The sequence below is a fragment of the Gigantopelta aegis genome, chromosome 4 (assembly GCF_016097555.1).
Source record: "Gigantopelta aegis isolate Gae_Host chromosome 4, Gae_host_genome, whole genome shotgun sequence".
NCBI lineage: Eukaryota > Metazoa > Mollusca > Gastropoda > Neomphalida > Peltospiridae > Gigantopelta > Gigantopelta aegis.
The window spans coordinates 5530533-5558508 of NC_054702.1; the positions used below are offsets into that span (position 1 = coordinate 5530533).

The window sequence follows — 27976 nt, forward strand, 5'->3', positions numbered from 1 at the left end:
CGGCAACATTCTTGTCGTTCGCACCCTTTCAAATTACGTCTCTTTGCTAGTGAATGGTAACGAAACTGATGTTCTGACTAAAAACGAGGGTCTTGTGGGAGTTGTAGTGGTTGACGTAGATAACCGTGGTCGTCTCTGTGTGATAGACAACAATGATTTAAAGATTTTTTTATTTTGTTTGAGGACATCTATTTATCTATCTGTGTGTGTGTGTGTGTGTGTGTGTGTGTGTGTGTGTGTGTGTGTGTGTGTGCGTGTGCGTGTGTGTGTGTATGTGGTATCTGACACCATTATAATATAATCCATTATTTAAACAAAATCACAAACTATGCCTTTCCAATGAAACTTTATCTGTTTCGGTGGTAATAATTTCACTGGATAGTGTGGGTTTGGCGTCTAGGTCATGGCTATGGAGCAGCCAATTAGATGACTTTAAATCGATTTTCCACGTATGTGAATTGACAAAATTCACTCCCTAAGAATGTTATCATTCGAAAAATAGGATATGGCTTTAAGTTTATAAATATAGAGTAACGTAACAGTATACCATTTATAGAGTAGACGTAACAGTAGACCATTTCCTTGTCAATGTGTAGCATCTCTACAGATAGAGCAAACAGAACAACACATATAATATTTAATATCTACTGTTTACTCATCTAGGTTATCTTAAAATAATCATTAAAAGGACAATGATAGCTGTAGATCTATGTACATCTAATCTAAGGTGAATGGATATGACACTTAACTTAGATGACATTATAGAATATAATTATAACTAAAACATTATAGAAATGCAGAATCCAATGAAGCTTTGATCAATTACAAAACTGTCTATTCAGAGTTAGTTCTAAAATCTTTAATCATACCTAAAATCATCCATCTTTTCCTAACTCTTCCAAATCCACCAAAACACATGATTCAAACTTTTAAACACAAGTTTTTAAAATTTATTTGGCAAAATAAACCAGAAAACATCAAGAGAAATATATTAACACAAGATTATCGATATGGTGGTTTAAAGGTTCCTGATATATTAAACCTTATTACATCTTTAAAAACGACGTGGTTACAAATACTTTATCAGCAAAACGCAGCATGGACTAAACTTTTTGCGTCCACTACAGGTTTAATAACAAAAGATTTTATTATATATGGTGATTACTTTATTGAAATTAAAGAGAAAAGCATAAAAAATATGTTTTGGCAAGATGTTTTATGCATCTGGGCACTAGTTCAAAAACATCAAAAGTTCCAAATTACTGAAGATATACAGGGACAAAATATTTGGTTTAATAGTAAAATACTGTTAAATAATAAACCATTTTTATACAAGAACTTTATTAAGAAAGGTATTATTTTTATTAGTGATCTGCTTGATGCTTGTTTTAAGTTATGCATCCATGGCGAATGCTGTAAAAGCTTTTTATACAAATACAAAACAGTCTCAATATAACAGAATATATTGAAATCAAAATACCAATTCTGCCTTTTAAATTAAAAATGTTGTTAAATAAGAATGCATCAATTAAGGCTATATACAGCACTTTGATTAATAAAATAAAAACTCCTAAAGCACAAACAAAATACGCAGATAAAGGTATAATATTTGATCATCATACATGGACAAAGTATTATCTTATATCATTTAAATTCGTGAAAGACACTTCATTAATATGGTTTCAATACAGACTGCTACACAGAAATCTTAGTACCAATACATCTCTACATATGATAAATTATATTGATTCAAATAAATGCGTTTTCTGTAATAATCTCCCAGAAACGCTACAGCACCTGTTTTACGATTGTGACAAAGTCCGAGAACTTTGGGAAAATGTTGAAAAATGGATATTTATAAAAACTGGAATTCGCATTTCATTTACTAACAATATAGTTATTTTTGGTATGATAGATGATAAAAAGGGGAAAAAAATAAACTGGTTAATAATGAATGTTAAATATTATATTTATTCAATGAACATGGTTAAAAGAAATCTATGTATTGATACTATAAAAATGATTCTACAAAAGAAATTTCATATCGAAAAATATATCTATTATAAAAACTGTGAATATGATAAATTTAACATCGAATGGTCCAAGTGGCTTAATCTTTTCGATTAAAAAATACTAGAAACAACTTTGATTTTATCTACAGTATATAAATGTCTACACAGTTTCAACTTTACAAAAAATATTCTTGTGGGTTTTTTTATCTCTATTATTAAATGTCATTACTCCATCTCTATTATGATAGTGTTAGAATCACGATATTTCATACTAACTAATATCTTCTCTTTTTTTTCCTTTGTTTTTCTCATCGTTGTTCACCTTTGTAATACTACAACCACATTGTTTTGTTTTTTCTTTTGGTTTTATTTTTCAACCTTGTTTTTTCTGTACTAGCCATCCTCAGAACAAATAAACATAACAAATAGCTTACGGGTGTATATTGAGTCCATTTCAATATCCATGATTTAGTTTATAAAAAATGAATGTACTGTACAATGAAACAAACTGTGTAGATTTTATATACCTATTTAAATGTGTGCATATGTTGAATATATTTGAATATTTTCTATGCATATAAATTCTGTAAGGCACCCCAACCTTGACTTTGCCAAAATGATCAGGGGGTGGGGGGTGTGGTGGGGGTGGTGGGTGGGTGGGGAATAAAAACTTTTAACAGCATTTATTAATGAATCATACTGTAACAAAATTGTAGTTATTTGATATTTGTGTATGAATTCTTCATACATTTATGATAGAAAAAAGTTTTTTTGTCTATACTTATTTTGCTGTTGTACCAGTTGTTAATACCTAGAAGGTCATCTATACTTTGCGGATTTTGTTTTTGTTGTATTTGTAGCCAACTGTGTAGGGTATCTCTCAAGAATACATTTAATATTTCCTTTTGTTGTTTTCTTCACTATGAAATGGTCGCCGTATATAATCAAGTCAGTTGTGGATAAGCGCGTAATAGATTTGAAAAGATTAAACCACTTTGGATTACTGTTAAACATTCGTCTAATCCAAGTACTTTTTAAAGCTATTATAAAATTATGTATTTTTATCATTTAATACCTCCGTTTTTGTAATTTTGGGTTATTAAACTACGCTTCAGTTTCTCAGAACCACAGTTACAGATAAATTATAAAACAACAACAACAACATGTTTAGTTGTTTTAGCAATGTTTCTCCTGGGTTAGGTAATGCTATAAATAAATGGGTTAGTTTGGGCATTATTAAATATTTTAAAACTGTTCTTCTTCTCAATACGGTTAGTCTTCTAGTAGACCATATTTTTATTAACTTTTATATTTCCATGATTTTTTAATCGTAGTTTAGTTCAGTAATTTTATCTAAATTGTTTTGCACCCCATTCTAGTTTCCATTTGGTATGATGAAAGACTTCCTTTGAATATTTATTATTTCCTATCCATATAGCCTTTAATTTCGTAAAATTTATTTTTAGCCCGATACTTGTTCATAATAATCTAAAATTGTCAATGTACTGTATAGGGAATAAAACCTGTATCGTCTTCATACTGTGATATTAAATATTCTTCTCCATCAATGGTAATACCCTTAATATTAGGTGAATTTCTAACAATGATAACAAGGATTTCGGCACATAAAATAAATATAAAAGGAGACAGAGGATCACCTTGCCTTCAGATCGTATTAATTTACAATCTTTGCCATATACAAACATTCTTAGTGAGAGAGCCAGCATCTTGCGAAGAACTACACTGGAATGCGACCATACAATTAACAACATTCTAACTATATTCATGTTTATTAAGATTACCGTCATATCTAATATCGAACAGATGAATATGGGAATGTTTCTCTATAAACTAATAAAACAGGAGTCTCGTAATCTAGTAACTGTGCTTATAAAAGATTCCAATTGCGTATTTGTATAGAAGCTGAAGTCCACATTTTAAAAAAGGTATCTACAGATGCACGATCTATCTGCCAGTACCTGCTATATTGACTGGTGCACACAATATCTACGCCTGCATATTTTATCTACCGCTGTATGTTATATCTACCGCTGCACGTTTTATCTACCGCTGTATGTTATATCTACCGCTGTATGATATATCTACCACTGTATGTTATATCTACCACTGTATGTTTTATCTACCGCTGTATGTTATATCTACCGCTGTATGATATATCTACCACTGTATGTTATATCTACCGCTGCACGTTTTATGTACCGCTGTATGTTATATCTACCGCTATATGTTATATCTACCGCTGCACGTTTTATCTACAGCTGCACGTTATGTCTACCGCTGCACGTTTTATCTACCGGAAAAGCACCTTCTGGAAATCTTGGGACATGTCGTGCGCCGACTGGTAGTCGTTGAGAAGCTCCAGAACACATCGGTCTTTGTGTCCCACTGGAGTGCGAGGGTAGACACTTTGATACTTTACAAATTGCACTTTTATTGTGCGACAAATCAGGATATCTGTGCCTGGAAATAGTAAAAAAAAATAGATATATCAAATATCAGGGCAGTAACAATCGGATGGCGCAAGGGGGGGGGGGGGGGGGGGGGGGGGGCAAGTGCATCTCTAAACAAATACATACAAAGTTCTTTTTTATTTTAAAGGTGTCTTTTCACCTGCTTCGAGAGGACATTTTACTATTGTGCCCTGATTATTTTTGTACTGCAGCAAGAGATCTTCTATATGCATATTCTCACAGACAGGAAAACACATATCACGGCCTATGACCAGTTGTGGTGCACTGGTTGGTACGAGAAAAACCCAAACAGCTGAATGGATCCACTGAGGTGGTTCGATCCTGCAACGCAAGCACCTCATGCGAGCATTCAACTGACTGAGCTAAATCCCCCACACACACATAAGGAAATGCATTAATATATTTATATGTTTCTTGATTAACAAAAAAGGATGTTTTAAATACACTCTTAAAATTGCCAAAAACGGCCATGATGTACCAATCGTGATGCCCTGAATGGAATGGGAACACAATTTGACTCAATACCTCCGTTAAAATGTTCAAATATTTACAAATGTGTGCTCTCTCCCTCGTATCTCGGCATAAGGTCGTTGCTAAAGAACGTTTTAACAACGTCGTGACTGCTCGCCTATTGATTACCCAGAAGTTCTCCTCTGTAAGATGGCTACCGCTTGCAAGACGCGTTTCACAAATTCAAACCTGCACAAGGCAAGAGTTCAATGGAAAGGACAGGGAAGAATCCAGGCGTGAATGGCAGGTGGGGGATCTCAGTCGATAGATCTATTAAAGAACTGTAATGTGAATGCTCCAACATTCACCATAACGTAGGTGTAAGACATTTGAATCATCTTGTCTCTGTGGAATAGCGCCTCTCTTAACTGCAGACTGCATATACTATTTTGTCTTTCATCATACTTACCAAGGAAGGGGAAGGGGGGGGGGGGGCTTGTTCCTACATATAAGGCCTAGGGGATTGATACCCTGAAAAGCACCCCCCGTGGATCCGTGGTTGATATAACCTGCCCTAACGAAGATGGCACTCATTGAAGTGTGTGATCAGAATAGAGCGCCAAAATCTTAACGAAAGTGATATATATATAAAATAAAACTCACCTGTACAAAATCGAAGAAATCTTTTGATATCATCCACAGAACTGTTTCTAACGAATTCCTTCAGGTACTCGGCACAGTTTCGATCTGTCGGATCCATATTCGGTCCAAACTTCAAATGCTGGAAGACATTTCTGGTACTTGGTATCAGGGGTGCAATCAGCTCACCAATTCCTCCATAGGGAACCTGAAGGTGACATTGAAGAATCCTACCCCAGCACTGTGAGACATACGCCGGTTCTTGAATGAGCTCCTTGTGGGCAAGTTCCTGTCGGAGTTTCAGCCAGTTATCAACCTCGGCGCACTCCACGCCATGGGCATTCAAAAAATGTCTGAAGGATTCATCATTACTGTACTTCTCTGATTTTACGAACACCTTTTCGTGCTCTGGTACAAATTGCTGATAGGCGTTGTTCAGACATTGGTCAGTCGTGTCTTCTCCGAGACAGTATTCTAGAAACGGCTTTGCAATGGATATTGGGAAATATCCAACAGTTTTGTGTCCAATGACCATTATTGTTGCCACATTTTCCCATTTGTCTTTCATGTCATGACAAATCTTAGGGACTTTGACAACGCTGCCTCTGGTTGCTTGTCTGTAAAATGTTTCCCAATATTCGGTTAGTGCCTCGCGCCATATTTCTCCACTTACATCTTTTATCTCAAAATCTCCGTTTGGCATCAGCATCTGCACTTCTACAGCTACCGTGTTCATCCCGAGCTCGCCGTTTTTCACTGCATCATTCAGATCGTTGAAGACATGACCTCGGTGCAATTTCACCGTAACCGTTGGCCTCTTTGGTGTAACTGGAATCACAGGCAAACTTTCGTCGCCGTTTGTTTTACCTAAGATAGCAGACGTCGACTCTAAAGAGTCTGCCCCGATGTATGTAGAAGATGTCATGGGATCTGTGGCTGGACCTGCAGATTCGTGCTTCTTTGTATACAGGTATATTTTCATCATTTTCACCTTGTACTTTTCATACAGATCAATTAATGTGGTCTTCAGAAAAATATTCTCACCGTTCATATCTTTTATCTTCATATTAAATTCATCTACCCTACCAAACTTGGAAATACGATTTGGGAAAAATAGTTTTATAGCTTCTGTTTTAATTTTCTTAATAGTGATATTTTTGTTATCCTTAAGACATCTGGTTCCACCACCATTATTCTGCGTCACTAAACGAAACTGGCCTCGATCAAAGTTTTTCCAGATTAATTGGTAGCTTTTCATTTCTTTACTTGCACTTTGATTTTCGGCGATCTTGGGACGTTTCGCCGGAGTAACTGCCTCGCTGGGTTCAGCGATTTCTGTGTGTTTCCCTAGGTTCTGTTCGACGTTTATTGCCAGGTTGACAAGACCACTGGTAGATACTTCTGCTGCAGGTTTTTCACAGAACTGCCTCACGGCTATCCTGTCTCCTGGTGTATCGATATACCTAGCCAGCTGGTCGTCGCTCATAGCTCGAATGACAATAGGGTCAATCTGTAAACACATTAAAAAAAAACCCACTTCGATACTTAAACTCAGTTATTACCCATATGGTTAAAAATATCATAGTGGGACGCAACACTTCGACGTTATCGATTGACACACTACAACCTTACAGGAACACCAATCAAACGAGTTGAGTGATATAAATTAAGATCGATTATGGGTAATAAATAGGATATTAAACTCGCTACCATTTCACATCATATTTATGACCCTTGTTGAATAATTTTCATTGTCACTCGCTAAAGCTTGTGACAATTGAAAACTATTTCACTCAGGATATAAACATGACACGGAATGGAAGCTCGTTTAATATCCTATAAATATTATATGGAAAACAAAGTTTGTTTTATTTAACGACACGACTAGAGTACATTGATTTATTAATAATAGGCAGATAAGTGACAGATTTTATTCAAAATGTGCATATTTGGCATAAAGTATGAAATTTTGTATATAATCGTTTTAAGGTTTAAAGTTAGTTTTGTTTATCGACACCGCTAAAGCACATTGATTTATCACTCATAAGCTATTGGATGACAAACATTTGGTAATTTTAACATACAGCCTTAGAGAGGAAACCCGCTACATTTTTTTCCATTGTTAGCAAGGGATCTTTTATATGCATTATCCCACAGACAAGACAGCACGTATCACGGCCTTTGATATACCAGGTGTGGTGGACTGGCTGGAACATGAAGTACTGTAGCCAACTGGCTCGACGACCGATAATGCCCCGGATTCCAAGGTATGCTGAATCCAAATTAAAATGGCAGCAATGCTGCTGGTTCAAAATCGCACATTTTTAAACATTTGCGATTTTGAACTAGCAGCGTCAGTCTTGTAACACTGATATCTACTCCCATAATGTAACATTTAGATTGTGTGTTTTCACAAGATGTTGCGTTTAAGATAAAGTGCATTAAATATTAAAAAACAACAATGTATGCTTAAAGTGAGGTTTAAGTGGTTTAGTCATCAATTTAATTATGGGAATATTGATTTCCCCGTCGCGCTATGTTTCGCTCCAGCCAGTGCTCCACGACTGGTATATCAAAGACCGTGATATGTGCTATCCTGTTTATGGGATGGTGCTTATAAAAGATACCTTGTTACTTATGGAAAATGTTGCGGGTTTCCTTTCTGTGACTATATGTCAACATTACTAAATGTTTGACATCCAATAGCCGGTGATTAATAAATCAATGTGCTCTAGTGGTATCATTAAAAAAAAAACCCCAAAAAAAACCTATATTTATGTGGGAAGTGGATGGACATATTGCATACACATATGTCCGTGTCATAATATAGGTAAATCTACATTGCATATCACTGTACACATTCATCTGGTTCCTCAAATCGCAGGCAGATCGGCAGTCCAACTTCAAATTGTGTGTTAAAACTTGAAGCACTATGAAACATACTGCCCATGTAATGGATCTGTTACAAATACAGAGTCCATATAAAGATGTCTGTGACAAATGTGTTGATGACTATTCTGCCTAAATATATTGAGCACAAATGTAACTAAAATTAAACTGCCTGGGTACCAGAATAGGTTTGCAGTTCAGAGCACTCAAATATTTCATATGAATCCTGAGATATGAATTTTTTAAAGTTTTGTCAATACAAATTGTATTTATGGCCCAAAATGGCCGTAGCAACCATTGAGAAAATATTTTAATAAATGGTAAATAAATAACCAAAACATGCACTGCTGATGTTAACTTAAAAAAAAAATTCTAGGTGTACTAACCTAACACTCTTTATCAGGCAAACTTCTTAAAACGCTATTTTGCCATCCAATAGCTGATGTTTAATCAATCAATGTGCTCTAGTGGTGTTGTTAAACAAAACAAACTTTAACACTTTTGTTTCCTGTTTATCTTGTTGAAACGTTTGTAACTGAGGCATGATTTTTTTCTGCCGTTTTCATAAAAGTGGAATTTCGAAACTGATGTTTTATCCCACAATTGACTATTCTTCCCAAATATATTGAACACAAATGTAACTAAAAACTGCCTGGGTATCTCGGAATGGGTTTGCAGTTGAAAGCACCCAAGTATTTTATTAGATTTCTCAAATATGAATTTTTACAGTTTAGTCACCAAATATTTACTTTTGCCCCAAAACGGCCGTTGCCATGGCAATCGTTGAGTAAAATGTTTAAGTAAATGGTATCAAGAAATCTAGTCACAATTTCCACGTTTTGAATTTTTGTTCTAGCTGTACATTTACGTTTTAAAATGTAAATTAAAAAACCATGATTTTACCCCCAAAACACATATTTTACCCCATAAAGATATAACGCTACCACTTGGAAATGTCCATCATACTGGAAAATGTGCCCAAGGCGATGTTCTTTAAATAAATATAGTGAATGGTACCGACAAGTGTTTTAGCCCATGGACTAACTGGTTTAGCCGAAGTGTGGAAAGGGAAGACATACCCATCCCATCTTCGCAAGCCGCTACGTTATTGTGTGACGTTACCCTATAAGCAGGGAATTTGCAGATTCCTGGCTTGCTAAGATGGTCCTCTTCCAAATGGTTGAAGGGTGTATACTACCAAATCAAATCCCATAGACGACAATAGTAACATATGTGACTAAAACTCCTACCTGCAACGTATCAACCGACATAAACGCCACGGATATAAATACTACCACCCCTTACACTTAAAGTGAATCAGAAAAAAATGGGGGTCAAGCTGCTCGTTTCTGAAATAACGGGTAGCGTCTATGACTACCCTAGTTTCGCACAAAATTCGAGTACTTTTTTTTACAGGTACCCCATACATGTTTCAAGCACAAGGCTACTTGACACATTGGTACCAGATGAAATAAAATTGCACATTTTTTTTACCCAGATGAAACTATTATTTTTTACAACCAACACACTCACATTTATAACCAATCACAGGACTTGTGGTGTTCACTTCTCTATCAAAAGTTGGGTGCACCTCGAACTTTGACCCAGCCGGAAGTTATTTGGTTTAGTACTACCTATACTGATAACATACATTTTTCAAAAAGTGTCCAGCTATGTGTCTTTATGACAACCAGGATCTGGTATATTCTGACATAAACTGACAACCTCACTGAAACTGTTGTTTCTACAGTGCAACCTAATATAATGTACACCACAAAAAGCATATATATTGCATATAGTTTTGTACAAATGCAATATGTCATATTAAACAACAAAATGTTTTAAAATAAAACTCCTGAAGATATTTACTTTCAGTTGGGTGTGTGTACTCAGGTATATATGTAGAGACAACAAAGATAGTCAGAGTACCTCTACCCCTTTAAATAATTCCATTAAAACACATGCACTTGATTGACCCCTAGATTATGAAGACCTTAACAGGCACATCAAAGAAATATCAGTATTAAAAAAAATACACTGTCTGAGGAAGGGAACACAAACATGCCTGTACCTGTATGAAGTAATGACTTAATGTCCTGAGCATTAGTGTTGGGAGGAAATCCAGTATGCTGGGTGTGGGTGTCTTCAAGTTACCAGGTGTGGGAATATCAAATCCATCGGCCATGCTGATTTTCATAATGAACCATCAAAACTATTGGCAGCCACCAATATTCCTGACTATATTTTATTTATAGCCTACTGTAGTTGGAGGTTTTAATAGTTGTGATATCTGGAATAATCATGCAGCTTTAACACATTTATTTTTGATTAATTACTGAAAAAAACTATTTTTAAATGACAAAATTACCCGAACATCTATTTTCTTGCATTATTTTCTAATCCGGATGAATACAATATGTACATTAGATGTATTCCTACAATCTGTAATCCAGCATTTTATTTTGCTAGTAACATTAGGTAATACAGCTTTAACAATAAAATAAATTATCAACTTAATCCAAGGCAGATAATCAAATCTGAAAAAAATTGGTTCTGAATCTAGTATAAACTCAAAATGCTTTTCATGAGAGCTAACTAAGTGATTATTAAGGGAAAAAAAATGATCTGGAGATCTAAGTATATGTTTAACAACCTTATTGTTATGTACAAATAAAAACAGAAGGCACAATAGTGACAACAAATTTAATTATGTTTTTGGTAAAGTTTTTCTTCAAATTTACTTTAAATTTTGCATAAAACTACAAATTTGTCTAAAATATAACTTAGCACCCTATAAATATGTCAAAATGACAATAAAAATCAACTTCTTTACAAATTTTAGTTTTCAGAATTTCATACATAAAAAATTAACAATGTTAATGGAAACTAAAGACATTAACCCACTATTGGCACATGCTATTTTTAATATAAAAATAAATTGCTATTAAAATCTTAGTTCAGGTTGCCTATATATAATACCATATTTAAGAGCAGTTGTATATGGCAAGTGAAATACCATGTAAAATGAAATTATTGAAATCTTTACAGTATGAATTATAGGCCAAAACCAACTTTTCTTCAGTGCTAACTTTGAATCAAACTCCATTCAGAGCCATGTACAGAGATTATTGTCAAGGTCAAGGTCATTGTGAACTTCCATGATCGAGTGATGGCTAATTAATCAACCAGTATAGTTTAATTAAATAAAATGACAAAATCATAATATTTTTTATTATGCACTGAATATGTGCTATAGGGTGTATACTACCAAATCAAATCCCATAGACGACAATAGTAACATATGTGACTAAAACTCCTACCTGCAACGTATCAACCGACATAAATGCCACGGATATAAATACTACCACCCCTTACACTTAAAGTGAATCAGAAAAAAATGGGGGTCAAGCTGCTCGTTTCTGAAATAACGGGTAGCGTCTATGACTACCCTAGTTTCGCACAAAATTCGAGTACTTTTTTTTACAGGTACCCCATACATGTTTCAAGCACAAGGCTACTTGACACATTGGTACCAGATGAAATAAAATTGCACATTTTTTTTACCCAGATGAAACTATTATTTTTTACAACCAACACACTCACATTTATAACCAATCACAGGACTTGTGGGGTTCACTTCTCTATCAAAAGTTGGGTGCACCTCGAACTTTGACCCAGCCGGAAGTTATTTGGTTTAGTACTACCTGAAATTGTTATGTTTATGCCATCCTACATGCTTATGTATGGGCAATTCCACGGTAACATATATGGCATTCAAACTGCCCTGTCATGGCAAAATTAAGCAAGTTACTTTTTTACGTTTTTGAGAAAACAAGCAAAAACAAACTGCGTTGGCTCTCATAGCTAAACATTTATTCATTTAGCCCGTTTTAACACAACTAAATGGTTACAGCTAGCTATGAGAGCCAGCAAAGTTTATGTTTTTGCTTCTCTTTTCAAAAGACAGGGCAGCAAACATTTCTATCAGCCTCTACTGAATAAATGCGATACACCAAGGTGCTCTTGTGTGCTTTGTGATAAAGCATACTGGTTACCCTTGTTATATATCCTGTCTTAAGGTGGTGGTAATACATGTGACACTATCCAAAAAATGTCAACAGAAACATTGAGAAAAACATTCAAGGCAATTCCAAACTACTTTTTTGATTTTAAAACAATGTTTTCAGGGAATTTCAGAGATTACTATACAGTTCTAAAATGTTCATTTTCAATTGATCATCGTCGTTAATCAAATCTGTTAAAACAAAATGATGCCTGGTTTTATTATAATAGTTAAGTTTTAAATGCATCAAATTGGTTCTTTTTAACGAATAGTGAGACGGGTGAAAGTCAATATTTTAACAAGAACAAGAGTAGTTAATGGATAACTATTTAAGAGTGAATCCTTCTTGGCTGGAATATCTAAAATGGAAATATCTCCTTTAAGAAAGATATCAATGTTTAGCAGATTTTCCTTACTAACCTCCTCTAAACATGACCCTGACCCTTTCCGGTAGTTTTCAAGCAACGAAAAGTTAGTTTATTTTGGTTAGTGACGCATTGATTTATTAGTCCCTTGTCAGTCCAAACGGTTATGGTAAACTCGCGTTTTAAGAAGTTTGCCTGATAAAGAGGGTTAGAACAGCTCGAAAAAAAAAGAAAAAAAAAAGTAAACATTATCAGCAGTAAATGTTTCGGTTATTTAAATACCATTTATTCAAACATTTTCTCAACGGCTGCCATGGTAACGAACATTTTGGGGGAAAAATACAATTTGTAGTGACAAAACTTTTTAAAATTCATATCTCAGGATTCATATGAAATATTCGAGTGCTTTGAACGGCAAACCCATTCTGAGATACCCAGGCAGGGTTTTTTAGTTACATTTGTGTTCAATATATTTAAGCAGAATAGTCAATTTGGGGGTAAAAACATCTGTTTCGAATTTCCGCTTTTATCAAAATGGCAGAAAAGAGAGCTGTTTATATTTACTTGCTATATAAGACACCTAGGTATGCCCAAAAGCTGTCAAGTTGAGTGTTTCGGTAAATATCCATTGCAAAATTATTTTCATTCGTTCATATTCCAATGGTCCCATTGATGAGTGGTTGCCACGGTAAAAGATTTCTTTGTTTTTCACTTCATTAATGGCTGCCGACTTTATTTTTGGTGACTGGCAATACTCTTGAGTTGGACACCAAAACAATTATGACCAGTATTCAGTAATAAATCATACAGGTAAGTTAGGAGGGTAGTTACAAAACGAGGTCATGGAGTATCGTAGGGTATGATTAAGAGTTACCCACTTTTAAAAATAAAATACTTTTGTTTTTCATTAAAAAAAAACAGCCAGTCTGGTCATAGATCAAAGAAAATATATTTAAAAAAAACAAAAAAACACTTGTGAACACTTGTGCTCTATCCGACTAACATTAAATAAACATAGGTGAATGGTTAAATAAACCGCGGTGTGAAACCCCGTGCAGCCATTTTATCTCTCTCGATTCCTTGAGCGTTAATTGGCGGATTACTTTTATGTTCAATCAGCGGCGACCGGTCAAACAAAGCAATTTGCCTTTACTTTTTACTTTGATTCAGAATTATGACCGTCCGGTTCCGGAAGCTGAATATCTGGATTAATGAATAACTTTACTGATTGCCTTTACTTTTTACATTTGGTTCAGAATTATGACCGTCCGGTTCCGGAAGCTGAATATCTGGATTAATGAATAACTTTACTGATTGCCTTTACTTTTTACATTTGGTTCAGAATTATGACCATCTGGTTCCGGAAGCTGAATATCTGGATTAATGAATAACTTTACTGATTGCCTTTACTTTTTACATTTGGTTCAGAATTATAACCGTCCGGTTCCAGAAGCTGAATATCTGGATTAATGAATAACTTTACTGATTGCCTTTACTTTTTACATTTGGTTCAGAATTATGACCGTCCGGTTCCGGAAGCTGAATATCTGGATTAATGAATAACTTTACTGATTGCCTTTACTTTTTACATTTGGTTCAGAATTATGACCGTCCGGTTCTGGAAGCTGAATATCTGGATTAATGAATAACTTTACTGATTGCCTTTACTTTTTAAATTTGGTTCAGAATTATGACCGTCCGGTTCCGGAAGCTGAATATCTGGATTAATGAATAACTTTACTGATTGCCTTTACTTTTTAAATTTGGTTCAGAATTATGACCGTCCGGTTCCGGAAGCTGAATATCTGGATTAATGAATAACTTTACCTTTACTTTTTAAATTTGGTTCAGAATTATGACCGTCCGGTTCCGGAAGCTGAATATCTGGATTAATGAATAACTTTACTGATTGCCTTTACTTTTTAAATTTGGTTCAGAATTATGACCGTCCGGTTCCAGAAGCTGAATATCTGGATTAATGAATAACTTTACTGATTGCCTTTACTTTTTACATTTGGTTCAGAATTATGACCGTCCGGTTCCGGAAGCTGAATATCTGGATTAATGAATAACTTTACTGATTGCCTTTACTTTTTAAATTTGGTTCAGAATTATGACCGTCCGGTTCCGGAAGCTGAATATCTGGATTAATGAATAACTTTACTGATTGCCTTTACTTTTTACATTTGGTTCGGAATTATGACCGTCCAGATGCTGAATATCTGGATTAATGAATAACTTTACTGATTTGCCTTTACTTTTTACATTTGGTTCAGAATTATGACCATCTGGTTCCGGAAGCTGAATATCTGGATTAATGAATAACTTTACTGATTGCCTTTACTTTTTACATTTGGTTCAGAATTATGACCGTCCGGTTCCGGAAGCTGAATATCTGGATTAATGAATAACTTTACTGATTGCCTTTACTTTTTAAATTTGGTTCAGAATTATGACCGTCCGGTTCCGGAAGCTGAATATCTGGATTAATGAATAACTTTACTGATTGCCTTTACTTTTTAAATTTGGTTCAGAATTATGACCGTCCGGTTCCGGAAGCTGAATATCTGGATTAATGAATAACTTTACTGATTGCCTTTACTTTTTAAATTTGGTTCAGAATTATGACCGTCCGGTTCCAGAAGCTGAATATCTGGATTAATGAATAACTCTTCTTAAAAGAGGAATGTCGAAACCTGTTTTTACCCCCAAATTGACTATTCTTCCTAAATATATTGCATACAAATGTAACTAAAAGCTGCCTGGGTATCTCAGAATGGGTTTGCCGTCGACAGCACACAGATATTTCATTCGAGTCCTGAGTGCCCCAAAATAGCTGTTGTCATGGCAACCATTAAGAAAAAGGTTAAATAAATGGCAATAAATCACAATTTCCACTTTTTGAATGCTTTTTTTTTTTTTTTTCTGGCTGTACATTCCCTTTTTTAAACGTAAATTTAAAAAACGTGATTTTACCCCCAAAACACATATTTTACCAGAAAAAGGTATAACGCTACCACTTGGGAATGTCCACCATACTGGAAAAATGTGAACAAGGCGATGTTCTTTCAAAAAATATAGTGAGCCTTTGTCTCTGAATATGGTACAGATATGTGAATTTTGGGGTATTGGCCCATGGACTAAGTGTACATACTTTGAGCAGAGCTGAACTTATCCCTGACACGTTGATCACCAGAAGTGACCGATGGCTAGTGGATTTGTCAAACCCTGAGAGCAAGATGCAGTTGCATCTCTGACACCCGGAACAAGTGTCCTTAGTTTCCTGTTTGCTATAGTAATATGGTTATACTTTCCACTAGTCCAGACCAACCACTCACTAAAAGGGCTAGTCGATTTCTCTGACCCTGCTATAGGTAGTAACTTCCGATTGGGTCAAAATTCGAGGTGCAACAACATTTTGATAGAGAAGTTAACGCCACAAGTTCTGTGATTGGTGATAAATGTGAGTGTGTTGATTGTAAAACCAAGTAGTTTTATCTGGCAATCAAATGTATGCAATTTTATTTGATCTAGTATCACTGTGTCAAGTAGTCTTGTGCTTGAAACATGTATGGGGAACCTATAAAAAAACGTACTCCAATCTGGTGCAGAACTAGGGTAGTCATAGACACTACATGTTATTTCTAAAATAAGTAGCATGACCCCTTATTTCTTCTGATTCACTTTAAGGGTGAGGGGTGGTAATAGTTATATCCGTCGTGTTTATGTCGATTAATACGCTACAGGTAGGAGTTTTAGCCACATATGTTACTATTGTCGTCAATGTGATTTGATGTGGTAGTATACACCCTATAGGCCACACTCTCTGCTTACCTTGTCAGCGTCCATTCTAATGATGGTTCCCTCTGGCAGGCGACGAACATCGCGCAAATATTTTATAAAAGCATCCATGTTCTGTTTTCTGAAACAAGAAATAAATATAGAATACTACTCTAAATATAGAATACTACTCTCGTTTTCATTATATATTAGTTTTACGAAACGGGCTAACTTTCCGAGTGGTCACGGACCACAGAAAGGAGTCTAATACGAATGGACATAACTTCAAGGGTTGTTACGGACCACGAAAGGAGTCTAGGACGAAACGAGCTAACTTTAAGGGTTGTTACGGACCACGAAAGGAGTCTAGGACGAAACGAGCTAACTTCAAGGGTTGTTACGGACCACGAAAGGAGTCTAGGACGAAACGAGCTTACTTTCCGGGTCGTTACGGACCACAAAAAGGAGTCAGATGTACTCAAAGGTCGGAATATCACCAACCTACCTTAGGATTGAAACAACAATTTAGAGCGAACAAAATGACAATTATTACGAACCTGGCAATGTGTATGAAATAATTTCGGTAGTTATCATTAAAACACAAAGAGAAAATAGTTCTGGGATGTCAGTCCAGAATACCAGACTTTAGTCGACGTTTTAATAATATCTGCTTTTCTGTAAGAAAACAAAATAGCGCTACCGTTGCACATTCTGTGTCCCACAAACACTAAATGGAAAGACACATTTTTAACAGATGTAAGGCCAAAATGGATGATATTCATCCTATACTGGCTTTTAATACTAACAAAGTAAATAACAATGCAATAAATGGGATGGATAATGATACACTCATCGGCAAAAGTTAAGTAATGCTTGCAATGCATTATTTTCTATATTTATACATACTTTGGACTTCCTGAACCTTTTATTATTAAACAAGGCACTGTGTTTAATATATGGAAGAAACCTTATTCAAATACGGTTCAGTATATCTGCCTATAATATACTCAAGAAAACTAATTAAGGGGCAGTATATATTTTAGCATTGCCATTTATATTAGATATGGGGGGAAATACTTCTTCGATTATAAGGTTTCAGCACTGTGGCATGTTGTTAGACTTAATGATTTGAACAACAATTTAGAATTAACAATATCACAAGTATCGTTATGAACCAAATCCTAGCCGAAAGCGCATTTCAATATTTCGAAAAACCAGCTATGTTCACGATTTGTTTTAGTGTATCACGGTTTAAATTAGTTTAGAAATCATGTATTTGACCAAACTACATATAATAATATGACACTAACAAGGAATTAACAGAAAGTTTACTCGTCCTTAATTAATGGTTTTGAGTATACATGTATGTGACTCATTATTATGAAGATGTCCGCCTATTCTAAATACTAGTGTTAATTTAGCATGTTTATACATAGAGAATTATATGTATATCAGGAAGTGCTTAACTTACTGCTGGCGAGTATACCATATTCACACCACATACAGTGAAACCTATCAAGACCGGACCGTCTGTAAATCGGAATTCCCTAAAAACCGGACGTTTTACACAGTCATTTTTTAAAAACCAGTACATAACTTAACCTCTTTAAACCGGATCCCTCTTAATACGTGGATGGTTGGGTAGTGGGCCCAGGGTCTATAACCACTTGAGTGGTAATTTTCCTTAATGCACAAACCCCTTCCCTCGAAAACAAAATATAATTAAATAACCACTTTCGTGTCTTCAAGATGTACACAATATGAAGCTGGAACAAACCTTATTATCTCGCCTTCATGTAAAATTCTTTAATCTCATTGGTTGTTTGCCGTTGGACAAATCACTTATCCCCCTGTGGGCGGAGCCAAATTCTCTTATACCCCGTCTGCAATTTCCCAACAGTTTCCAGCCGCCCCAGTTAATGCTAAAGCAATAATTAGATTATAAATAACATTGATAATCAATCAAGTATACATCATTAATTTAATTTTTACTATAAAATACACTATTTCAATACTTTTAAAAGCTGCAATGTTGAACTCGGCCACCTAATTACGGTCGTGGTGTTATTGTATTAATGCGCGATTAGCAACAGTTGTTTTTTATTTTTAATATTTTTATTTTTTTTACTACATACATTTCTGATAAAAAAAAAGTTGTGTTTTTTTTTTTAAATTATTAATATCTGTTTCAGACAATTTCATATTACAAACATTTGAAGTTAAAAACTCGTTTATCGATGGAACTATTTTTCGTCACTGGCAAGTGGCAAGTCCGCGTGGTACGGCTCCGTTAATAAATTGTTAACAATTATTGTCTGGCGTTAATTTGATTATTTGGCTATATGGTTTAACATGTCGGCAAGATAAATTCGTTGTAGAAGCATTTCTCGGGGTATATGGCTTTTTATGTACCCTCTGTGTGCTCTTTTACCCCCTCGCCTTCGGCTCGGAGTAAAAGAACACACAGAGGGTACATAAAAAGCCATATACCCCTCGTGATGCTTCTACAACTTATATTAATTGGGATGGTGATACGAAATTGTATGATATTGTACTGCGTTGGGTGCCCAGTCATCAGGGTTAATGAAAAGAGATACTGTAACAGCTGCCAAGTCGTTTTTGATTAGATATGTCGGGGTTGGTGTGCCTTACTCTGATCTTAAACATAATAGTGGTGAGGTTGCAAACAAGCTTAAAATTATGTCAAGTTAGTCCTGGGGGAGTGGCAGTCCTTTTATAAGACGTGCAGAAAGAGTGAAAGTCCTGTGTCGTGCTCGCATTGGTCACACATACTTTACATCTTCATTTATTCTGAACGATCCCCCACCTGAGATTGAACACTGTATGTGTACACTGACGGTTCACCACATTTTGGTGGAGTGCAATAATCTTTTATCGACGAGGAGAGATATATTACGGACGAGGAGAGAGGAGAGATATATTACGGACGAGGAGAGATATATTATGGACGATGAAAGATATATACTCTTCAAAAGAAGAAACGCAAAACCACATTGTCGTAACATTTGGAGAATTGATTTAATTATTGAATGGTGAGTCCGATAATTACCAAATGTTGCAGGATTGTTCACAATTCACTCTAGTCCATTGTGAGTAAGTGATAGGACACACCACCAAGGTCAAGGTCATCTGGAGTCAATACCGGGTGTGGCCTCCGCGTGTGTTGACAACTGCCTGGCACCGCCTGCCCATTGAAGCAACCAGAGTACGGATGACGTCCCGGGGGATGGTGGCCCACTCGGCCTGCAAGGCTGCTGCCAGCTCGGGCAGGGTCTGGGGCTGTGGTTGTCGCTGTCGGAGGCGTCGGTCCAACTCGTCCCATAGATGCTCAATTGGGTTCAAATCCGGTGATATCGATGGCCAAGGAAGGACATTAATGTTGTTGTTCTGTAGGAAAGCCGTTGTGAGACGTGCTGTGTGAGGCCTGGCGTTGTCATGTTGGAACACTGCGTTGGCGTTGGCCATAACTGGAACGATGTGTGGCCGGAGGATCTGGTCAATGTAGCCCTGTGCATTCAGGTTGCCCTGCACGTGGACCAGGTCAGTTCTGCCAGTGTGTGAGATGGCTGCCCACACCATGACACTACCCCCGCCGAATCTGTCCACTTCCTGCACGCAGTTTGCCGCATAACGTTCACCACGACGCCTATACACGCGACATCTTCCATCATGACGTCGGAACAGAAATCGGGACTCGTCACTGAACCACACCTGTCTCCATCGCAGTTGAGGCCATTGTCGATGAATCTGGCACCACTGCAGTCGGAGTCGACGGTGTTGTGGTGTTAAGATGACACCTCGAACTGGACGTCTGGCACGAATTCCTACCTCACGTAGGCGGTTCCGTACGGTCTGGTCGGATATCCTGCGCAAACCTGGTATTGCTGCGGCTGTGGAGGTGGCAGTAGTCAATCGTTCCCGAAGGTGGCGTACCCGGATGTAGCGGTCCGCCCGGGGGTAGTGACCCGTGGTCGACCGGATCTAGGGAGGTCACGTGTTGATCCATGTTGCTGGTAACGGTCCCACAGTCTGGAGATGGTGCTTGGGGACACATGGAATGCCCTGGCAACGGCCGTTCTGGATTCGCCTGCGTCTAGTCGGCCGATGGCATTGTTTCTCTGCGGTTCACTGAGACGTGGCATGTCCTGGATTGTCAACTGTCGGCCAGATACAGAGGCCAGGCAAGCGAACACCCTGCACTTTTATACTGTCGGTGTTCATGTTGCACGTGCAGACAACGCACGTGCAGTGGTGACATGGTTTGCACGTGGCTGCGTTTTTGCGAATATTCACATTTTGGAACTTTATTGTACAGTAGCTGCGTTTTATCGAATGTAACCGTGGGAATGTGTTTGGGACATGCAATGAACTTATATTCACAAAGCATGAACCGGTAGGAAACATAAAATCGGAGTTATAACCCATTTGTACCCTTTTGCGTTTCTTTTTTTGAAGAGTATATTACGGACGATGAAATGTGATAGAATCGTTTCAGTTCCATCCTAGGTTTATTTTGATATTTTAACATGTTGAATTTTATTTGACATTTTAATATACTTGCCTGTGATATTTATATTTTTGAATAGCTCTTTACACTGAAAGAATGAAGTAATGTTTTATTTAACGATCAGGCCAAAGATAATAATGTCTGGTTCCGATTACAGAAGTTGAAAATTAGGGTAGGTAGGTCGGCTCAATTTAAAAAATAATAATTTTGAGGAAATTATTTAGAATAGGTAGGCGTTGACTAAACTGTTTTTTTTTAAAACTGAAATATTTTATATTAAGATATATGTACTTTTAAAAAATAATTAATTGATATATGTTGTTAAATTTGTCCATAAAATTAATATAGATAATTAAACACCATAAAAACCAAACAGTCTTTAAATTCAAGAATTTGTATTTATATGTCTAGTTGGACATCCAACAACCAAATGAAGTTTAAACAAATTAACATTACAATAAACACACGGATAACAGATTGCTACATGAATAACCATGTTTCCATGTGCACCAGCATGCTTTAAGTCCCATTTGTAACTAAGTACATGTATTCGATTTGCGTCTGACATTTTCATAGGTTTATTTTGTTGTAAAATTTGCAAAGAAATAAATGATAATGAGTGTGCTTTTACTTTAGGTCAAAAGTGTAATATGTTTGTTATTTTACAGAGTACTAAACGGTACTAGTCTTCGAACTAGTGCAGGGCGCGCATTAAATCAATACTTTTTTTTATACTTTTTCTTAATGTACAGGGCGAGATGCTTCCCTCTATTTAGCAAATTTAAAATGGGGCGTAGGGGGAGGGGGCAGTTTTGAAGGTTGTCGTTGGAAGATTTATTTTGTTAATAATGACGTAAGTACTTCAATCGGAATTTAGTGAGTACGGTAGGTTATACAATGTTTGGTTTGTGTGTCCATGATAATGGCCAATACAGAACAAAATTGAATTTGAGTAAAAGTCAGTATCTATCTGTGATATTTGTGTTTTTGCACAGTTCTTTACATTGTGTTTTTGTTTAAATCTTGAATTTTTATATTGATGTTGATCATCACTTTATTTGTTTGCATTACCATAGTTTGACACCCAATAGCCGATGTATTTTTCGTGCTGGGGTGTCGTTAAACATTCATTCATTCAAGTAGGTTTGCTGAGAGATGTGTGCAAACTTGTCACTGTAAAATAGGTAGTAGGTCTTTCAGACTACTAATTGGAGACCATCCATAAAGTTTTGGTTTTTTAAAATCAAAGATTTTTTTTATCACCCCTCCCCATGTACATTTTCTGTACAGTTGATCAGTAGAGTGGGATCTAGGTCAGTCGGCACAGGATCCACCTGGCGTGCTTAGAGTTGAAGGATTGAATCCCTTAGGTGAACCCAAGCTCTGATTGTTCGATTTTTCTCGACAAACATTTCGTCACAGCAGCCAATGGAACATGGGCAATGAAAGACACCTGCCAGGTCCTAGATTTCAAGACATCACATGGGCATCCAGCATTAAAAGCAACACATGGCTAGAAAAAAATATTCTGTTTCACAGATCTTGTTGCACTTGCCAGAACCAAGAAAACTGTCCATTGTGTGTATTTGGATCTTAGAATGTCCTTCACTGACAGCATTACCTACTTAAACTTAAAATAAAATGTGTCTCTACTTGACACGAAATGTAATAAAGCCTGGAACAGTCTTCCTTCAAGAAAGATGCTGTTATTTTCTGGATTTATTATGAGTTAGAGGTCATTTGAAGAAAAGATTATTCATCTTGAAACGATCTAAGAAACAAGCCTTTCATTAATAAATATATCATAAATATAAATATACTGGCCATTGCCCATCTTAATAAAGAAAGAAATGTTTTATTTAACGACGCACTCAACACATTTTATTTACGGTTATATGGCGTCAGACATATGGTTAAGGACCACACAGATTTTGAGAGGAAACCCGCTGTCGCCACTCCATGCCCATTTTAATAAGTATTTTCATCATATCATTGAAAGCTTGGACTTAGTGCCTCTTCGATGCTTCGTCTATTTGCTGCTTTCTATATAATATTTTCCATACGTCCCAACTTTATATCTCTCAGAATTGTATTTTGGGTGTATTTGGTCTGTTTATGGTCTCTCAGATTTTTCCAACTTTTGACTGAGCTTCATAGATATCTCCAGCTCTACTGCCACCTTTTATAGAAGCATTATTTTGTTCATGGTCCTGGTCAATATCAACACTAGAGAATGGCTATCATGCTCTTTGTTTTCACTGTGATACACCCTGCCAAAATTCAGCATATACATCAACATCGTATTCATTAAGTGTCGCCAAATCTTGCAAATGGACCTAAAGTCACCTAGTTTGTGTTGTTTTAAGAAACCAATGATAAAATACTTATATACAAAAGAAAGTTTGCTTTTCAAAGAGTATTACTTTTATTCCCAACTGCAGAACTGGAAAACAAAACTGGAACGGGGTTAATGATTTGGCTCTGTGATTGCATCAGTCTTTGACCGACATGAAATATAAATCACACATGCCTTCTACTGTAAGATGGTGAGGATATGACACATTAGCGGTTTTTGGTAAAGGAATCCTGAGAAGGCAACTTCAGCCTATATATACTAGGATATCCACTAATTCACTGTCTTCAATATGATTTGCTACCACATTGAGAGATGCTATATTCATACGATGACATCTGACAAGCACAATTAAGTGATATTCACTATGACTTAATGGATATAATATACATTCGATCTGTATGTAACTGACATACAAAGGGTGGTCCAGGGTGATTATGAACATTTGGTAGTGGGATTCAGAATGCCAATTAACTTCCATCTTCACAACACACATTGAGGATGAATAGGCTGCGTCACAAAAGAGCATACGAGAGAAATGATGGTCACATTCTTCTCATGGGTGGTACTGACTGGTTGATGGTTATCATGGAATATAGACTACGAACATTTTTTACTTTCGTTCCCACCACACCATTCAAATATTATTCCAGGTGCATGTGACTCATATGCCCTACAAGGTTCATGCCTGCAATATGTGCATCAATTTGGCATATGCACTAACCAGTGTAATATTTATCCTGTGAATGTTTGCAACTTAATTAAATATGTAAGTCACTTTCCCCAAAGACACAAGGTGGTCATAACCCTTCTCCAAAGAACGGCGGTTGGCATTAATTCCGAAGCTGCCCTTGAAATATTTATTAAATAGAAGCCATACTAGTGTAGTATAAACATAAATCTTTAATGATAGCTATTAAAAACCAACAACATGAAATTGCCATTAAGCAGTAAACTACAAGATGTGTAATGGACTTATATATGTAAATCTGTGTAATTAAGTGTGTAAATAACAATAAATGTGTTCAATTCTGATACCTACACTGGCTTTCATGGCAGCCAAAGTGGCCATTTTAAAACAATGGCTGCCACAACAAGCACCGAATAAATCTCTAATGTTCCTATTTTAAAAATATTTCCTAAACTATGTCTTAAAATGCAAAATGGCATGTTTTTATCATCAAAGTCACACACACTTGTTCTTGATGGTGATGAATCGGATGATGATGTTAATGTTGAGTGAAACCTTATACATGTAGTTGGAATGCACACTTAATATTTGAGGGCAGGTAATATAGTATGCTCACCATAATATAGTCCTTATTTTACCTATATAACAGAGATAATTTAGGCACATATAAATTTTATAATATAAACTAAATTCGCATAGGTTTTTAGAATAAAAGAGAGACTTTTAAAATTATATTAAATTAAAACGGTTTATTGACATGTTTTATGACCAAGTATACCATATCCATACATAATATTGACTTATCTGTACAATACTCAACACAAGCTATCCATCGATATACTATATGTCACGGGGATTCTATAATACCCGTAACTGAATGAAACACGATTGTCCAAATATCTCTCCTAATTGTATATCTATTAGATCTCTCTGTAACAGGCAGTTATACCCGCTGTGGCTCGTCTAGGTATGATCAGAGATACGATCTTATATAAGTATATATAATACAGCACGTTTAGTTCACTAGAAAACACAACAAAAACACAATACTCTTTGGAATCTGTATTAACCTACGCTGCTAAATGTACTGCCGCAGTAGTTAATTAATAACAACAATAATAACAACCCAGAACTGATCACTTAATTAGTTAATCTCTAGGTGTCTAGTTTACACAATATGCTAATCACTTCACCGTGACACAACACCCACACGTGTGATAATTGAGAAACGCTTCCAGGGGAACTTAATTAATAAAGGAATTACAGCTCTATTCCTAACTGGTTAATTTGTAATTAACCCTTAACTACTCATTCAGTAACCTTGTAACACAGAATTAATACTATAAAGACAATAACCTACAGTTGACCTAGGACCTCTAGGATGACTGGTTAAGCTTTTTATAATTATTTAGGACAGTGAGCCTACAGATTACTGCGTCAGATGACCGGCAGCACCGTCTAAATAATATTGGTATAATACAGTATTAAAATATTTAAAGTCACATCAATCACATCAAGGTTATACACAGAGCAGAAAACTAATATAGATCGTTCAGTGGACGACGATCGTTCCCCTGGATACTTCCAAATGTTTCTCTCGATATCTATAGGTAGTACTAAACCAAATAACTTCCGGCTGGGTCAATGTTCGAGGTGCACCGAACTTTTGATAGAGAAGTGAACACCACAAGTCCTGTGATTGGTTATAAATGTGAGTGTGTTGGTTGTAAAAAATAATAGTTTCATCTGGGTAAAAAAAATGTGCAATTTTATTTCATCTAGTACCAATGTGTCAAGTAGCCTTGTGCTTGAAACATGTATGGGGTACCTGTAAAAAAAAGACTCGAATTTTGTGCGAAACTAGGGTAGTCATAGACGCTACACGTTATCTCAGAAACGAGCAGCTTGACCCCCATTTTTTTCTGATTCACTTTAAGTGTAAGGGGTGGTAGTATTTATATCCGTGGCGTTTATGTCGGTTGATACGTTGCAGGTAGGAGTTTTAGCCACATATGTTACTATTGTCGTCTATGGGATTTGATTTGGTAGTATACACCCTCTAAAACCCTAGCTATTTATTCAAAACTCTTAGAGACAGCGAATATCGCCTGGGGGCACAAGGCGGTACCTCACGTATCATCTGAATTTCCACAGCGACCAAGACGGCATATCTTTCTCTTAGATCGCCAGACTCAATGACGCCAAGTCGCCAAATCACGGTTGTAAAAACCGCACTCGCGGAGGTATTACGTAACTACTGGCCACCTGGGCTCCGCATCTGGGCTAAGTGCATATGGAACTGCACACGGCCCTCTAACACAATTAATATCGCCACAGGCGAAAACAAAATTAAGAGCATGTTCCGTCACACTATACGTCCATGTTCTAAAGAAAAAACACCTCTCACATTGATGCTATAAATCCATTTTGAGTATTGATATTGACCTTCCTTAGACAAAAATTGAATAATATTTTTTTTTGTAATCTAAATACTATAACAATTACAATCATGGATGGTTCCAAAAATTAACATTCAAGTCCCACGGAAGTACATATGCCCGTACACCAGTACGAAAGAACCACACAGAACCACACTTTCTTTCTATATCCGTTCGAACTTTCTTTTTACCCGCTTCGAACATATTCTTCGTAGAAATGTCTACTTTCTGTTTCCAGCTCTTTATCCATGGGTTACCGTAGCCTACGTCCCACCCCTCTCTTAAGACTGTTTTAATTTAAAACTGATGTTGAAAATAATTTCATTTCTAATATATTTACCTTGTTTCACACCCAGTAGCCGACATATTGTTTGTGTTCGGGCAATCGGGTGCCGTTGAATAGCATTAATAGTCGGAGTTTGCCGTAGTGGGGTCGGATTTATATTTCGATTGACACTAGCCAACGACATGCTCTATATATTATATTCGTATGCAAGGGACACTTGGTATTTCGATGTCCATAGTTTCACAACCAACTACTAAATTTTGCCTATTATCCGTCCCATCCTCCTGGTTTGATGTAAGAAAACAATATAAGTATTTTGGAAATAACAAAAAATAAAAAACCCTATTTTTGCGTACAATTTAGAAAACAATCGGCTCAAAAATAAATAACTTTTGTTAAATTCCATAGTGTGAAAAAGGCGTTCATTGTGGGAAGAACTATAAGTATGACGCCATGTTGGGTACACCGGAGAAGAGGACTCACACAGACCTCTAATCCTCCCCTTCTTGACAAGAAAAGGACTAGAGGTGACTCTAGCTAACAGACCATATAATTGTAACTACTCACCTAATGAGGGTCTTCTTTCCGTCCGTCCCGATCGGCTTAAATACTGATAATCAGTACACAGTTAAAGTAGGCCACTGACCTTCGTCAACAATGGGCTTAAAGGTTCTCTCACATAAAATTTATTCTCATTGACAATAACGTTAACTATAACAAAAATGAAAACTGATATTAGGTTAAACAAAATAATAGTTGTGGTTCCGATTACCCGGCCGTCCTTACAAAAACCGTGCGACCCTAACGTTTTAAAAAAATCACACACAAAAAAAAAAAAAAAAAAATAATGTAGATAATGCCGATCGACCGAAAAAGGTATCAGACCACAATTAATTACACTAGGCAAAATGCAAGATGACGTTTGGGTGCCAGCTCCCGGGGCAAGGCAAGTATTGCGCCCCATAACCAGTGGACCGTTAGCACTCCCCG

At 36.3% G+C, this 27976-nt stretch overlaps 1 protein-coding gene across 3 annotated transcripts; it reads right to left on the bottom strand.

Moving 5' to 3' along the window:
- On the bottom strand, positions 1-27976 carry LOC121372542. Of its 3 annotated transcripts, XM_041498928.1 has the most exons (6): positions 27554-27976; positions 16745-16832; positions 5618-7103; positions 4339-4493; positions 548-601; positions 45-135 (listed from the first exon to the last, which is right to left on the bottom strand). In XM_041498928.1, exons 2-5 carry the CDS (start codon positions 16820-16822, stop codon positions 551-553), a joined length of 1770 nt encoding a protein of 589 aa, XP_041354862.1. In that variant the 5' UTR covers positions 16823-16832; positions 27554-27976; the 3' UTR covers positions 45-135; positions 548-550. The 3 variants fall into 3 exon arrangements, with proteins under 3 accessions (XP_041354861.1, XP_041354862.1, XP_041354863.1); XM_041498927.1 differs by lacking the exon at positions 548-601 and having other exon boundaries at positions 1-135; XM_041498929.1 differs by lacking the exon at positions 45-135 and having other exon boundaries at positions 334-601.